Raw genomic sequence first — 17,128 nt, forward strand, 5'->3', positions numbered from 1 at the left:
AGACAATAAAAAGCACTATAAAATACGCATTCGCGTTCTACAATAAACGTTCAATTGAGTCAGTGGCCTTACAGTAAAAACGCGGATGGCACAATGTCCATACTCCAGGATTCGCCTTACCGAGGTCTTGTAGAGCCTTCATAGTATTTCCTCATCGAGAAACTTGAATGATCTACGAGGGATTCTAACTAACGTTGACGGTTTTTTAAGGATTTCTATGCTGGTGCTCAGAAAACTAAACTTGGCATCAACAATTACGCCCAAGTTACGCTCTAGAAAGCTAGGCTTAAGTTTTTCCAACGAGTTTATAAGTTATGTTTACTCTTGTAGGGCCTATTTGTACGTGGCGGAATTTTGTGGCATTAATTTGTTCAGAAAACTAAACTTGGCATCAACAATTAAGCCCAAGTTACGCTCTAGAAAGCTAGGCGTAAGTTTTTCCAACAAGCTTATAAGTTATGTTTACTCTTGTAGGGCCTATTTGTACGTGACGGAATTTTGTGGCATTAATTTTCGTCAATTAAAATGCCATCCATTCTCAACATTCTCTAGGTCCATTGTAGATTGCTCTCATCTTCCGGTGTGGAAATAACACGAAATATCACATTCTTTATCCCTCTCCCCACTCCAAACTCAAAATAGCTTCGCCCGTGCCTCCATGGCTTTACGCATAAAAGTATAAATAGCTTATGTTACGAATTGGTTTCAGTCCAATTCCACCAAGTAAAATATAGAAAACAGGAAAAAATTTACAGGAAGTAACAAAACTACAAAAATAAACCGTGTATTGGTTCAATAAGAGAGGCAACCGCATACTTCCACCGTTTACACAAGCCAAATTAATCAAACACTTTGAAAACTAAAAGGTTCTATCACTGTATCAGATCTATGACTATCTACCTTAATTCTACTGCCCTAGCAATGATGCATTGACGGATAAAAGATACACATATCTATTAACAAATGAACTAACCTCCTTTTTATACAATCCTAATAAGGGGGGAATTAACGCCAGACTTGCTTCTCACTCAATTGGGCTATCTGTCTTGACTTTTTCTACAATTAGCCTTCGGCCTCGACCGAGTCCGTTGATTTTTGAATTAAAAAGGAATAATTGTGGGCATCAAGTCATGGCTAATTGTAGAAAAAGCCGAGACAGAGAGTCCAAAAAAAATCCTGCATAAAACTTTGTGCCATAAATCCGGCCTTGTACCTAGGTAATTTCGAAGACAACACTGTGATTCCATGGCGATAAATAAAAGTGTAGGAAAATTCCTTTTATTAAATAGGGACAATTCACAAAATATCGAGTATTTTTTTGTGAATTATCACTGTCTAATAAAAACTATTTTTCCCTATTCGAATATTTATTTATGGCCTTGTGCCCGGGTCGGCCATACTCTAAGAAAATAATACCTATTACCTGTGGAAAGGATACATGAAGTATTCTGAGACAGTTCGTGGAAACGAGCTGTAGGTAAGGAGCGGTATGACTCAATAGTAGCCGAAACTATAAGAAAATACAGTCTTGATAACAATACACTTCTTTTTGAAGTGTATTGTTATCACAATACAATACAACAATACTGTTCTTTTGGATGCTTACAGATTCAGCATAAAAGAGAACTGTACGATAGAGGATTCAAGCTTCCATATACACAAATTTTGAATTTTTGATTCTTTGCCAGAAGAATGATCACAGATACACGTTTATTCTTTTATTTTTCCAGGGGTAATCGTATCAAAACAAAGATCCCTGAGGATCGGGAGAAGGCTTATATGATTATAAACCAAAAGTTCTATTGCCCTTTTTACATGGCCAAAAATATTTGCGAGCACCTAGCCTCCCTCTCATTCTCCCAAAGTCATTTGTTTCACCTCCTTAATCACAGTACTATACCCCTGAATAATCTTGCGGGGGGGGGGGGATTGCAAGCGTCTTGAGACAAATCAATGACCAATCATCTATTGACGCTACCCATAATTCTGTAGAATCCATATTCTTTGGATTTTAGGCTCAATACATCATTTCAGACTGCTTACCAATTCACACTTTGGAGCAAACTTAAGGTCCATAACGGATCTGTTGAGCTCTATGCTAATGATGGCAAAATTTAGGTGATATTAACATATGTATATGGTTGTATGGAATGGATAGTCCCAAACAAATTCTCATGGATTGATATTCCATTCTTTGTCATTTGACAATGACATGGATAAAAATCAGCAAAAACACTTGACAAACTCATGAACACATGACACCAAAAACACAAGAAAGTGCGGCTTTCCTTGGAAGGCCTAGTTGTCTTTAGGAGTCAATAGATATTAATGTCTTAAAAGGCGAAAAATCTAATTAGTTTGCTTAATTATCATCAAGGCTAAACGTACTGCCCCAAAAACTTCATTACTCCACAATACCCTTTACAGCAAGAGAAAAAAGAAAGAAAGAGCAGAAAGTGGCGGTTTTCACGGAACCTATCAGTAGACCTACAATGGTCAAGGGGGCAAATGGTGTCCTTGGCACCCTAATCCATTGTTTTCTAATTTACGAATATCTGATTAATTCCAGTTTTACAAAAAAAGCAAACTCAATTTCAAAAATATAATTCGAATTAACAATTAGCCTACTAGGTATTCCTCAACAAATATGGATATGCTGGTATATTTTAGTTTGAAAAAAAAAAAAAAAATAAAAGTACACAAAGCAGGTAGTAAATAAGGACAGTTCGCAAAAAAAATCATATTCCACTGGTATTTATTTGAGCCCAATTGCCAGTTTGAACTGAAATAATTTCTTGGTTTCAGCCATATATTTCAATGGCTGAATGTATTTCTGATAATGTAAATCATACTGTTGATACGCGCCCTGCAATCGTAAAACACATACTGGGCTGTTACGACCGTAAGACTGCGGACCGCAAGATTTTAATTACAACCATAATTTAAACAGTACATAACTTACGCTACTACGCTAGGCTGTTACAAACAGGAAACACAAATGAATTGGGCTGTTGAAACCGTGCGGCAGACTAGCCGGAATGTAAAATCCCAAGATCATACGTCATGAGATCTCTTCGCATTGATTGGTGGAATTATGTGAGAGCCACGTGGTTCATGCATGTATGTAACGAAATGAATTCATCAAAACTTTCTAGTTGTGAAACAAACTTAGATTAAGCAACAACATAATAGATTTTAACTTAGATCAAAGTTTTCAATTAGAAATGTCTTTTTATTGTGACAGTATGATTTGTAAAGGCCATTATCATGACTCCAGCAATTCAGATGGGAGCATTATAGACAGTGAGAAAAGTCTTCTAAGTTATGTGTTAGAGAGAAATCATTGGAAAAAGGTTTCGGAAAGTAGTTCTATAGCATCTAGAAGAGACACAAGCTTTCAGAAAAGTGCTCTCAGAAGGAAAATGACAAAGATTTCGAAGAAAAAGCACATCAAACATGGTAGCATCAAGAAAGGTGACACAATGAAAACATTTTTGCGTGTGCAAAAACGAATTAATAAAAGGAAAATGAAAGAAAAAAGAGAAGCTTTAAAGGGAAACACGGAGGTACCCGAAGATACACTGATAAAGACCGAAATGACAGAGATTATAACGACGAGAGTTGAAAAGAGAGAAGATCCGGGAACTGAAGAAAGAGAAAACGTGGATTTACCAACCTTAAAACGAGAAAAGGAAGAAGTGGATGCAGAGATTCGACGTGTTTAATTCGAGGTTGACACACTGGAAGTAGAGCTCCAGAAGTATTTAGTTCAAAAGCAAATTGATTAACTTCAAAGGATTTTGGAGAGAAATTAATTACATAGTTTTGGAGATTCTATGCCATGGTGGCCTAAATTCTTGTTTTCTGGATATCAAAATTATTTATTCGTTAAGCTAGTTTTTAAATTCTTTGTAGGTTTGTTTTTGAGAATATGTTTGTCATTTAAAAAAATACTCTTTTTTCCTTAACTTTGGATATATAGAGGAAAAGAGTATTTTTCACAATTCTTTTCGGGCCAAGAAAAAGATAATTTTAGGTTAAGGTAAATTTATGTAGCCTGTTCTTAGTGATGTTTCAAGTTTTACCTATGTGTATTCTTATCTTAAATTACCAAATAGCTCTTTTCAGAGCTAATAAACTCAAACTAATGCTCGAAACTTGTAAAATTGGGATTGCGAAATTTTTTTAAAAACAAAAGTTTTGTAAACAAATGATTGCTGATCAAAAAACTGAAAAGAAATAAAAGGCCTGGATATAATTTTAGAGTATTGAAGGGAGTTTTTGGTTCAATAAAATTTAGGAAGAATTAAAACACATTTATTCCTCGGATTGAAGCTGTTTTGTTTCCTGAAAGAAAACATCAAGCCCCCATTATTTTTCTACGTAATAATGGCTAGCTTATAGCGTCCTAGTCCAAACTAGTCAAAGAAGATGAGTTTTGAATTGACTGTTGTTTTTTTCAAATATGCCCTTGATTTTAGTGTATAATCTATTGATTATTTAGGGAAATGATCTCCCTCTCCGGCAATAAATGAGTATATTTTGTTACTAGATCCATTTGGAAGCAAACGGTATTTCTTGTAACAAAGGGGAAAGCCTCAGGACTTTATTTCGACTTTTTGGGTGTGAAAGTCTTCGATTTTTAAGGAAAATACCTCCCCCGCCACCAGTAAATCCTCTAAATTTAAGAAATAAAGATTAAAAGTATATTTTTAAGGTCAATGAAAATACTGGGCGAGCAAAGCAAATATTTTGCGAAACCCCCCCCCCTCTGTACTTTTTTTCCATATAATTAAAATTTCAGAAATTACAAATTGATTATTTGAAATTTTGCAGCACTAAAATTTGTACGCTCAGTGCAAGAGCTGCCATCTCTAAAATCATTTCTGAAAAGAAAGACTGGAAGAAGAGATATAGAAAAGACGAATTTCTCTACCGGGATAGCTCATGGTCTTCATGAAATAGTAAAGAAGACAGCTACGAGAGAGCTAGGAAATACACGGCTACAAAATCCTTCTGGAATATCCCATAGGTTTTATAAGAATTTTCTGCGCTGACATGCTTATAAGAAAAAACATATTCTCTTTAGCTTCAAGAAAATTTACAGGATTACAGTTTGGAAGATTATCGTTTTTTAAATATCAAAACTACTTATTTCCTTAAGCTAGTTTTAAGTTTTTTGGAAGTTAGTTTTTATAATATGCTTGTTTTCATGAAGATGTTCTTTTTGCATAAACTTTGGACATAGAGAAAAAGAGCATCTTCTCAGTACTTTTTTTTCTGGCATAGAAAATGGTAATTTTGGCAAAACCAGGCAACATGAGCAGAGATAGGCTCTTCATGATACCCCTGTTAACTAAGCAGATAATACTCGTTTCAAAGTAAGTGAGGGGGACTTGGTAGCTGGCTAAAACTACCAAAATGAGGAAGTCTTTCCCATTCCGCAACCCTCGGTCTTTATGCTAAAATCTTCATGTTCTCTAAAGGTGTATCTCATTAAAATTTAACAGTTTTTAATAAAGCATTTCTCAATCTTCTATGATTATCGGTTTGATGCAATCACTCCTGAGAGAAAAAAAAACAAAAACAAAAAACACACATCCATGATCTTTTTTCTTACAAAAAATGCAAATTATCTTTTTATCTTCAAGAAAATTTACAGGATTACAGTTTGGAAGATTATCGTTTTTTAAATATCAAAGTTACTTATTTCCTTAAGCTAGTTTTAAGTTTTTTGGAAGTTAGTTTTTATAATATGCTTGTTTTCATGAAGATGTTCTTTTTGCATAAACTTTGGATATTTATGTAGAGAGAAAAAAAGCATCTTCTCAGTACTTTTTTTGGCATAGAAAATGGTAATTTTTAGCAAAACCAGGCAATATGAGCGGAGATAGCCTCTTCGTGATACCCCTGTTAACTAAGTAGATAATACTCGTTTCAAGGTAAGTGAGGGGGACTTGGCAGCTGGCTTAAACTACCAAAATGAGGGAGTCTTTCCCATTTCGCAACCCTCGGTCTTTATGCTAAAATCTTAATGTTCTCTAAAGGTCTATCTCATTGAAATTTAACATTCCTTTTATTTGATCAGTCTCTCTTAAAGGATTGTGACAAAAAGTAAATCTTAAGCTGTTAAGCTTAAATAGGAGGATTGAGGAAGAGGGCAGTCCTTCTAATGTGCAAAATAATTTTTACTTGTTTTAAGTTTTAATATTGCTCCTTACTTTTACGTAAGAAAATTTTTTTTTTTTTTTATTTAATTTCAGACCGTTTATCAAATCATGCCTTCGGGGAAAAGATGGGTCTGTGAGGGGAACTAGTTACCCTTCAATCTTTTTGGTCACTTAAAAGGGTACTAAAGCTTTTGAATTCCGATTAAATAAAGCATTTCTCAATCTTCTATGATTATCGGTTCGATGCAATCACTCCTGAGAGAAAAAAACAAAAACAAAAAACACACATCCATGATCTTTTTCTTACAAAAAATGGAACGCGCCGCCTTCTTCTTTTCTGTCCGTACAGAGTAACGGGTCCTGGTGGAGCCTTCAGCAGTCCAAGTTCGTTTGAACGGATGAAGGTGGATGGCGCTAGTGGTGAAAATGGATAGGGTCTAATTTTAATGAGCGTTTTCATCAAACTGCTGATACCTGCTTGGTTGGTCATCACACCAATTATTAGTCTGTGAGCAACTGCATTCAGCAGTATATGAATATCTTAGGGTGTTTGATTTGATCTCACACTTGAATAGAGCTAAACTTTCCAGATGGTCTACGGCGCGAGCGCCATCTAGGTTAATGTATGGATGTTGTATATAAATGGCGCTACCTAGCACGGTGAATAAGGCTCAAATAAATAGATCTAGTATTTAATTTGTATGAAATATCACTAAGCGAAGTCAGGAACACTAAGTCTTCGTCACTTACACCATCACTGCAGGAAACTTGAAAAAAAAAACACCACAAAAAAGCTAAAAACTGGGATGACAAGGTTCCAATGACTTCAGCTTTGCCACACATATTGAAAACGTGGTTAAAAGTGCAAACGCTAGTCTACAGACTTTAAACGTTATGCGTAAGTTCAGTGCAAACACAGAGAGTATTAAGCATGCATACATAGCGTATGTCCGCCCCATTTTGGAATATGCGTGTCCTGTTTGGGTGCCCTCAGCACTGAGAACAGTGTATCTTTGTCAGGAGCTTGAATCGGTTCAGAAGCGAGCGGTATCTATCATCTTGGGCCGCCATGACATCCCTTATGAAAAGGCTCTGGAAGTGCTAGGACTGCCGTCACTCCAAAACCGGTACGAAACTCTGATAATGAGTTTCGGAAAGTACTTGCTTTCTAAATCTCAGCCCTGTGACATTCTACCTGATCAACCTCTACCATCAAGAACGAGAAAGCAAGATATGTTAGTTCCCGTTAAAGCAAGAACAAACCGATATGCTAATTCTTTCTCCCCGGTTTTCGTCAAAATGCATAATAAGAGTTAATATTTATAGTTTTGTTTATATTTACAAATGTAGCTTGATTTTGTATATGTTGTAAAGAAACACAAATCAGCGACAGCTGTCAAGATTTTGCTATTAAAACTGTCTACTACTACTACTACTACTACTAAAATTCCGCATTTTTGCACGTAGGAGCTTGAAACCTTGAGCTTGAAACTTGTACACTCTTATCTATAAATCTAAATCATCATAATGGTATTGTTTTGTTGTTGTGTCCTTTTTGGTGCAGAAACACACACAAACAAAAAAAGATGAAATACGAGTTGAAGCGCAAATCACGATCCAACCTTTAGATTGTTTAGACGTAGAGTAGCCCTTCTCTCAATCAAGAGAGGCAATCTATTGTATATATTTTTCTACAAACAAACAAGATAAATTGGGAAAAAAAAAGACGAAACAAAAAAACCGAGTTGTAGTATTTTTTTTATTTATTTATTTATTTTTTTTTTTGACAAAATTACAGAAGTCTAAAAGGTTGGTAAAGGTGTGAAATTTGGCTACATATTAACCATGCCTCCACTTGGAGTGTCGGGGTATATAGGAAACCTAAGGGTTCTAGAAATATAAATATATATATTTCTAGAAATAGAATATAGGAAACCTAAGGGTTCTATATTTCTGAAATTATAATAAAAAAAAACAAATCAGATTAACAAATATTAATATTAGCTATGCCTCCACTTGGATTGTCGGGGGTATATAGGAAACTTAGAATTCTAGAAAATATAAGGATAAAAACTGTTTATGAGTCATGAAATTGTTATATATTTCTTAAATTATACGTTCACTTGAGTTATGTTCACTATAATATACAGAGCAAGTTTATGAAGTGTGTTCATTTCAGGAGGGGATGGGACATCAGTTTAAATTAAAGAAAAAATCATGACAAAAAACGGGGAAATAGTTAAAACACGAGAAATCGTAAAGATCTTAGGATATTGGGGACCGGGGCCGAGATTTTGTTCACACGCCAGGTTTCTAACACTATAATGGCTGTACTGATGACAAGAATCAAAAGATAAACTTTCTCTAAAAATAAAAAGTGCTGATACCAACGCAAAAATCTTTGCCAATTCATCTTTGTTGCAGCTTGTGAGCTTAAAAAATATCGAAAAACGACACTACAAAAGTGTAAAAACAGAGAAGCTAAAAATGAACCCATGGAGAACAAAACTAACAAAAGCATAGATTCAACCCAAAAAATATACTACTAGCATTAATGCTACTTATTTTCAATAATAGAAATTAAGATTACCAAAATTTTCCTATTTATCATGTCAGCCTTTAAAATTTATGTTTGTTAGCATATGTATATAATTTGCTTGTGCTATCGTAGTGACTAGATTAAAAAAAAAACAAGTTTTACGAACTGAAACTAAGGGGCAACATGAAAACTAAAAACAAACAGAAATTATTTCCTACATTCGTAAAAAGGTTGCCTCCTGAATTCCTTACTCTTTCCGCTAAAGTTTGACTGTGTCCCAATTTTTTAAGAACGAATCTTGAAACACAATGGCTGTTTAATTATAATCAAAACATTTACGAAAATGGTTGATCGATCATCCTGTGATATGGGAAAAGTTACATGAGAAGGACTCCCCCCCCCCCAGATTTCAAAAAAGAGAGGTTAATAAAAGAACAGAGAGAGTAAGTAAAACTGATGGCTTCTCCCGCACCCCCTATCAGAGGAGGGGTAAAACCATCTCGGCTGATTCCAGAGAAATATGAATATGATAAAACCTTGGTATGCACTTCGTTCTCTTCAAATGAGAATAGGGACACTGTGATTAGATTTGGAACTAAAAACAATTAATTAAGTAACCAAAAAATTAATAATCATCAATTATCACTATTTAAAACATTAAATCCAGTTATATTTAACTTGAATTGTATCAACAATTGTGTTACAACACTAAATCCTTAGCCCTAATCACTGGGCCTCGTATAGATTTCGTTAAAGAATAAGTGATTTTTTTTTTTTTTTTTACTTATATTGTAATCTTTTAGCTCCGAACATGCAGCAAGCATTAAATCAGCTAAACAAAGTATTTTGGAAGAAAGTTTATTAGGATAGAATCTCTCTCTCCATTTTGCTATATATATCCGTAGTTATGTTTAATAGGCTTTAACTAGATAAGTTGGTACAGTCTATTTCTCACTAAATTCTTTGAATAATTTTGCCTCCTACATTACCAAAAGTCTTCATTGTTATTTATACGATTTACCTAACCCACCCCCTCTTTGTGAATTATTAACTAGTTTATTTTCTTTATAAATTCTACTAGTTTTTTACAAATTTTTCACGTTACTGACATGTCAACTTATTAATCTGTCTTTTTTTCTTGATCAATATTACTATTTTTCTCCTTTTTTTTTGCTGTGTTTGTTTTGACTATGAATTGTGAATTCACCTACCTAGACTTATGATAGGTCATTTTCTTGGAATTTAGCTTTATCTAAGTCGATACATATCAGGATCGGCTATTCATGAAACTATAGGGAGGAGGGACAAAATATGTTTCTTAAAATCTAGGGTGTAATTTTGTTGTTTTTTCAAATTCTTTTTCCAATAAAAGTGCCAAAAACAGACATTTTTTAGTGAAAACACAAAAAAAAGGTATTTTCAAACTCTAGATGAGTCAACCGTGTCTTCCCCTTCTCCCCTTCCTAGATCCAAATTATAGGATGTAGAGAGGGGGGAGTTTATCTGATACAAAAGCACAAACAAGATACTTGAACTGTGAGTTATTACAATTTGGGGGAAGCAATTAGATTTGTTTTGAGGGGAATCAAATTTGTCAGAAAAAGGAAAAAAATTGAGTTCCCTGGAAAGTATGAGGAACTTGCAAGAATCCCCCCTTGGTCAGTGAATCTCAGAAATATATTTGTCTCAAAACTTCTGTGTTGTTGTTTTTTTTTTTTGGAGGGGGGAAGTTTCTTTAGATTAACCAGATTCGAGGACCAATAAGGGGGGGGGGAGAGGATAACAAGTCTAGGAATATCATTATAAAAGCAAATTTTAACGCATTATAGTTTAACCTAGACAAACCTAATTACCTTGACCTTGTTTGTTTGCGATTAGGCCTATAGTTTATTATATTGTATAAGTGTTAAGCAATGATTAAGTACTGTATATTTACTGTTTTTGGTGGAAATAAATAAATTAATATGAAGGATAACAAAATAATATGGAAAATAATATAAATAATATTTATAGTACAATAAAAATATATGTACATACATTCATTATTAATAATAATACTAATTATATTAATCAGATTAAGACTAAAAATTGATAATATTAATGTTATTGTGTTGATATATATATATATATATATATATATATATATATATATATATATATATATATATATATATATATATATATATATATATATATATATATATATATATATATATATATATATATATATATATATATATATAATATAAATGAACCATATCATAATACATTAATGTAGAAGGCTAAATAAAGCAGTGATAAAATAATCAAGACAAATATACAAAGCAAAAACTACTCATAAAAGTAACAAAATTACCTGAGGCAATAGATTGCTGGCCTTGATCGTCAGCTTCATCATTCCATTATCCTTAAAGCATTTCGGCAGCTTAATACCGTTATCCTTTTTTAAAACTCTTTGATTTAGACTTTTCATTCTCTACAATTTTTCCAACTTTATCACCATCAACAACTACTTTGTCAGATTTTTCTATCAGGCTTTCTTCAACCAAAATAGAACCACCACTAGCACCATCTACATGTTTGGCAAGGTTTAACCTTTGTCATTTGGAGGTTTATTTTTGGTCTTTTTTTGAGGCCCTTTATCAGGTGTTTTTCTATCATTTAAAATAGAGGTTTGCTCACTTGCACTGTTGACAACAGATTTTAGAACAACATCAAAATTGTTTTCCTTATTTACTTCAACACTCACAGAAATTTTTGAATTACATTCAACAGAAGGAGATTGAGGGAGCTCCTCTTCAACAGGAGGTTCAGTCACTGTTGTTAAAGTCTGTGACTGAGGTATATGACTATCCATTTTATTGACATTCACCTCTTGACATTTGACCTTTTCACAATGCTTTGTACAACCTGCACTGGTGAACTAACACTACTTGGATTCACAATTGGAGAATAGTTGTGTGAAATCTACTCATGTATTTGTGCTGGGAGCACTGGAGTCTGAGATGGATGAATGAGAGTTTGTGACATTGGACTTTGCCGTGGAGTCCCTAAATCAAAGTAATAGAGCCAAGAGTTAGTGGCGAAGGCTATATTGCTGAATTATCTGAAAGTTCAAATTAAATAATTGAAACAAAAACGAAATATTTCTAACAAATAAACAAAACAATGATTAGCTTCATACGACATGACACGTTGATCTGGAATGCTCTTCCCGCTTTTCCCAGGATAAAATTCCTGGGGAAGTTATCCCTAAAAGTTTTGTATTGACTCTTTCAAAAGAAGATTCAATAGTCATCAAAAACCTTGATAAAGGACTAGTCGCAAATCCGATATCTAATTAAACCTAGCAACATGAATTTAGGACTAAAAAAACATATATATAATCTACATCCTGAAATCAAAAACTCAAGAGAATCAAAAACTCAACTTGTGCAAACTAATTTTGATCTGGAGCTTAGATATTAGAGCTGGATATAGTTTACTGCAGACTAAAATCAGCCTGACAAATCTATCTAATGTTGAGGGTTTGACTCAATAAGACAGAAACAAATAATTGATATGCTCTTCATTATGAAGTCAAAAAGCAGAAATATCAAGACTATCATAGGCGACGCAATAGTGCGAGATGTTGTAGAAACTTCAAAAAGGGCTCATTCGAATAGAAATTAAAGGGGCTAGCACCCTTTTTAATACTCAAAAGTTATCAGAGGCCAACAAACATCCCTCCCATGCCCACCACTTTCCCGAACACGTCCTATCTAAATTTTTGAGATAACGTTTTGTTCAATGGAGTTGAAATGTCCAGTAATTATGTAGAATTTGAGGATAACACCCCCTCCACCCCAAAGCCTTCAGGACAGGGATGGTAAGTTATGTCCTGGAGGCATATAAGGTATATATAGAAAGGGTGACCGTATAAACTTCGAAGGAGGTTCATAGGATGGTAATCAGAAGTTACAGCGCCCTTTTTAATATTGAGAGTGATCGGGGGGACAACCCCTCCCCACACCTCGTATTTTCCAAAAATGCGTCTGATAGAAATTTTGATATAGCCATTTGTTGTCTTAGAAACTTCGAAAAGAACTCACTCGATTGGATATTGAAACAGCTAGCGCTCTTTTACTAGTCAAAAGTGATTGGAGGACAACTAACTCTCCTCCCACGCCTACCATTTCTCTAAACAATTCCAATCAGAATTTTGAGATGGTCATTTTCTTCAACGAAGTTAAAAGGTCGGGAAACAATTTCTTTTTTTTCAATGAAAATACTAAAAACCTTTTACAATAAAATATACCAAAAAATGGATTTTCAAAAGTTAGGCTGGACGGATGGGGCGGCATAAGCAGCACCAAAATATTAAAATCGTTTAAAGTGATTGGTGAATTAGAGTCAAAACTAGAAATAAATCTATGTTGAGTCTTATTCCTGTTTTTTTTTTTCGGACTTCGTCAAATTGGCCTCTTAACGGCTACAATTGAAAATGTCCAAATATTTTTCCATTTCTGAATAATCTAGCTTATGAGAACAATTTACATAAAACAGAAAAAAGAAATCATCTTAGATCGTTTTTTGTCGCTTCAGACAATGGAAATCACTATAAAATACGCATTCGCGTTCTACAATAAACGTTCAATTGAGTCAGTGGCCTTACAGTAAAAACGCGGATGGCACAATGTGAGAACAATTTACATAAAACAGAAAAAAGAAATCATCTTAGATCGTTTTTTATGGCTTCAGACAATGGAAAGCCTTACCGAGGCCTTGTAGAGCCTTCATAGTATTTCCTCATCGAGAAACTTGAATGATCTACGAGGGATTCTAACTAACGTTGACGGTTTTTTAATGATTTCTATACCTCTGCTCAGAAAACTAAACTTGGCATCAACAATTAAGCCCAAGTTACGCTCTAGAAAGCTAGGCGTATGTTTTTCCAATATAAGTTATGTTTACTCTTGAAGGGCCTATTTGTACGTGGCAGAATTTTGTGGCATTAATTTGCTCAGAAAACTAAACTTGGCATCAACAATTAAGCCCAAGTTACGCTCTAGAAAGCTAGGCGTAAGTTTTTCCAACGAGTTTATAAGTTATGTTTACTCTTGTACGGCCTATTTGTACGTGGCGGAATTTTGTGGCATTAATTTTCGTCAATCAAAACGCCATCCACTCTCAACTATTTCTAGGTCCATTGTGGATTGCTCTCATCTTCCGGTGTGGAAATAACACGAAATATCACATTCTTTATCCCTCTCCCCACTCCAAACTCAAAATCCTAGCTTAGCCCGTGCCTCCATGGCTTTACGCACAAAAGTATAAATAGCTCATGTCACAATTTTGTTTCAGTATGATAGACCAATTCCACCAAGAAAAATATAGAAAACAAGAAAAAATTTACTGGACGTAACAAAAATACAAAAATAAACCGTGAATTGGTCCAATAAGAGAGGCACACGTATACTTCCACCGTTTACCCAAGCCATATTAATCAAACACTTGGAAAACTAAAAGGTTCTATCACTGTATCACATCTATGACTATCTACCTTGATTCTACTGCCCTAGCAATGATGCATGGACGGATAAAAGATACACATATCTATTAACAAATGAACTAACCTCCTTTTTATACAATCCTAATAAGGGGGGAATTAATGCCAGACTTGCTTCTCACTCAATTGGACTATCTGTCTTGGCTTTTTCTACAATTAGCCTTCGGCCTCGACCGAGTCCGTTGATTTTTGAATTAAAACGGAATAATTGTGGGCATCAAGTCATGGCTAATTGTAGAAAAGGCCGAGACAGAGAGTCCAAAAAAAGAATCCTGCATAAAGCTTTGTACCATAAATCCGGCCTTGTACCTAGGTAATTTCGAAGACAACACTGGGATTCCATGGCGATAAATAAAAGTGCAGGAAAAATCCTTTTATTAGATAGGGACAATTCACAAAATATCCAGTATTTTTTGTGAATTATCACTCTCTAATAAAAACAATTTTTTCCCTACTCGAATATTTATTTATGGCCTTGTGCCCGGGTCGGCCATACTCTAAGAAAATAATACCTATTACCTGTGGAAAGGATACATGAAGTATTCTGAGACAGTTCGTGGAAACGAGCTGTAGGTAAGGAGCGGTATGACTCAATAGTAGCCGAAACTATAAGAAAATACAGTCTTGATAACAATACACTTCTTTTTGAAGTGTATTGTTATCACAATACAATACAACAATACTGTTCTTTTGGATGCTTACAGATTCAGCATAAAAGAAAACCGTACGATAGAGGATTCAAGCTTCCATAAACACAAATTTGGAATTTTTGATTCTTTGCCAGAAGAATGATCACATATACCCGTCTATTTGTTTATTTTTCCCAGGGGTAACCGCATCGAAACAATGATCCCAGAGGATCAGAAGAAGGCTTTTGATTACAAATCAAGAGTTCTAGTGCCCTTTTTACGCGACCAAAAGTATTGGAGAGCACCTAGCCTCCCTCCCATTCCCATTTCTCCCTGAAATCAAGTGATCACACATATTTTCCGGGGAGGATGGGGGTGGTGTATTTCTTGTACGGAGATTACGTGGGGGGAACTTTACATTGAGAAATTTTCCATCGAGGACAAGCCGGATATCCCGGCGTATATATATATATATATATATATATATATATATATATATATATATATATATATATATATATATATAAGTATCTTCTAAATGTAACTGCCCTCTCATTTGATTCTCCTTGTCCCCGTGTTGAAAGGAAAGAATATGAAGAATAATAAATGATTTAAGCACCCGTTCTTTACCAGACTCCTTACAAAGTCAATCTTAACTACAGAGTAAAGACTTTGTTGTTTACAATGTTGGAACAAGCTCTGTTAACACTGCTGTTTCACTTCCTTAATCACAGTGCTATACCCCTGAATAATATAACCTGAATAATCTGGCGGGGGGGGGGGAGGATTGCAAGCGTCTTGTGAAAAATCAATGACCAATCATCTATTGACGCTACCCGTAATTCTGTAGAATCCAATTTCTTTGGATTTTAGGTTCAATACATCATTTCAAACTGCTTACCAATGCACACTTTGGAGCAAAGTTAAGGTCCATAATGGATCTGTTGAGTTCTATGCTATTGATGGCAAAATTTAGGTGGTATTAACATATGTATATGGTTGTATGGAATGGATAGTCCCAAACAAATTCTCATGGCTTGATATTCCATTCTTTGTCATTTGACAATGACATGGATAAAAATCAGCAAAAACACCTGACAAACTCATGAACACATGACACCAAAAACACAAGAAAGTGTGGATCTTCCTTAGAAGGCCTAGTTGTCTTTAGGAGTCAATAGACATGAATGTTTTAAAAGGCGAAAAATCTAATTAGTTTGCTTGATCATTATCAAGGCTAAACGTACTGCCCCAAAAACTTCATAAAATATGAACTAAGGAGATGTGAAATGGAGGCGATGGATAAAATTGCTGAGGATCTGGAAGATGCGGCTAGACGGCATAATAGTAAAATATTATACTGGCATATTAATAAATTGAAAGGGAGTAGCCGATCCGGACTAGTCCCAGTTAAAGATAGAAATGGGGCCACAATTAGTGATAAGGAAAAAGTTAAAGAAAGATGGGTGGAACATTTTGAGAATGTGCTAAACCGAGATACAGTTGCAGGAAAAGATATAGATGAAAATGAAAAAGTTTGTGATGCCTTGGATGTGGGGGAAGATTTGTTTGGTGAGGAGGAATTAGCGACAGTACCAGAAGGATTAAAAAATAATAAGGCCCCAGGTGCTGATAGTATGATTAATGAGTTCCTTAAATATGGTGGCTCTGAGGTTAGGAATAAGCTACTGAAGATTATGAACATGATTTTTGAAAAAGGGGAAGTACCCAATGATTTTAGGAAAACCTTAATTATACCACTGTATAAGAAAGGTGACAAGAGTGAATGTCGTAATTATCGAGGCATTAGTCTAGTCTCTGTAGGTAGCAAATTACTGAGTAATATGATACTTTTTAGACTGAGACATGCTGTAGACAAAGTTTTAAGGGAAGAACAATGCGGTTTTAGAAAAGGTAGAGGATGTGTCGACCATGTTTTCACTCTTAGGTTAATAATTGAGAAGTCCCTTCGTTGTCAAACACCTTTGGTCCTTAGTTTTATCGATTATGAGCAAGCTTTCGATTCTGTTGATAGAACAGCGTTAACAAAGGTCTTATCGTTATATGGTATACCAGAAAAATACATTAAAGTGATTTGCGCTATGTACGAGAATAATACTGCTGCGGTTAAGGTAGGAAATGAGGTTAGCAACTGGTTTTGTATTAAATCAGGAGTTAAGCAGGGTTGTGTTGTATCCCCCTTTATATGGATCATTTTGATGGACTTCGTCTTAAGGAGCAC

At 34.7% G+C, this 17,128-nt stretch overlaps 1 protein-coding gene across 8 annotated transcripts in view; it reads right to left on the reverse strand.

Annotated features, from left to right (window-relative positions):
- The window catches only part of LOC136025022 (uncharacterized), a 125,266-nt gene that overhangs the window by 71,099 nt on the left and 37,039 nt on the right, over window positions 1-17,128 (reverse strand). For 6 of the 8 annotated variants that reach the window (XR_010616998.1, XM_065700659.1, XM_065700657.1 and 3 more), the window contains one exon: window positions 11,066-11,815. Coding sequence is in view for 7 of the 8 variants with exons in the window: in XM_065700659.1 (XP_065556731.1) it covers window positions 11,066-11,182 (117 nt within the window). In the remaining variant the exon portion in view is untranslated. The remainder of the gene's footprint in view (window positions 1-11,065; window positions 11,816-17,128) is intronic. The other 2 variants (XM_065700658.1, XM_065700660.1) reach the window with 1 other exon arrangement.

Source organism: Artemia franciscana, chromosome 3 (assembly GCF_032884065.1).
Source record: "Artemia franciscana chromosome 3, ASM3288406v1, whole genome shotgun sequence".
Lineage (NCBI taxonomy): Eukaryota > Metazoa > Arthropoda > Branchiopoda > Anostraca > Artemiidae > Artemia > Artemia franciscana.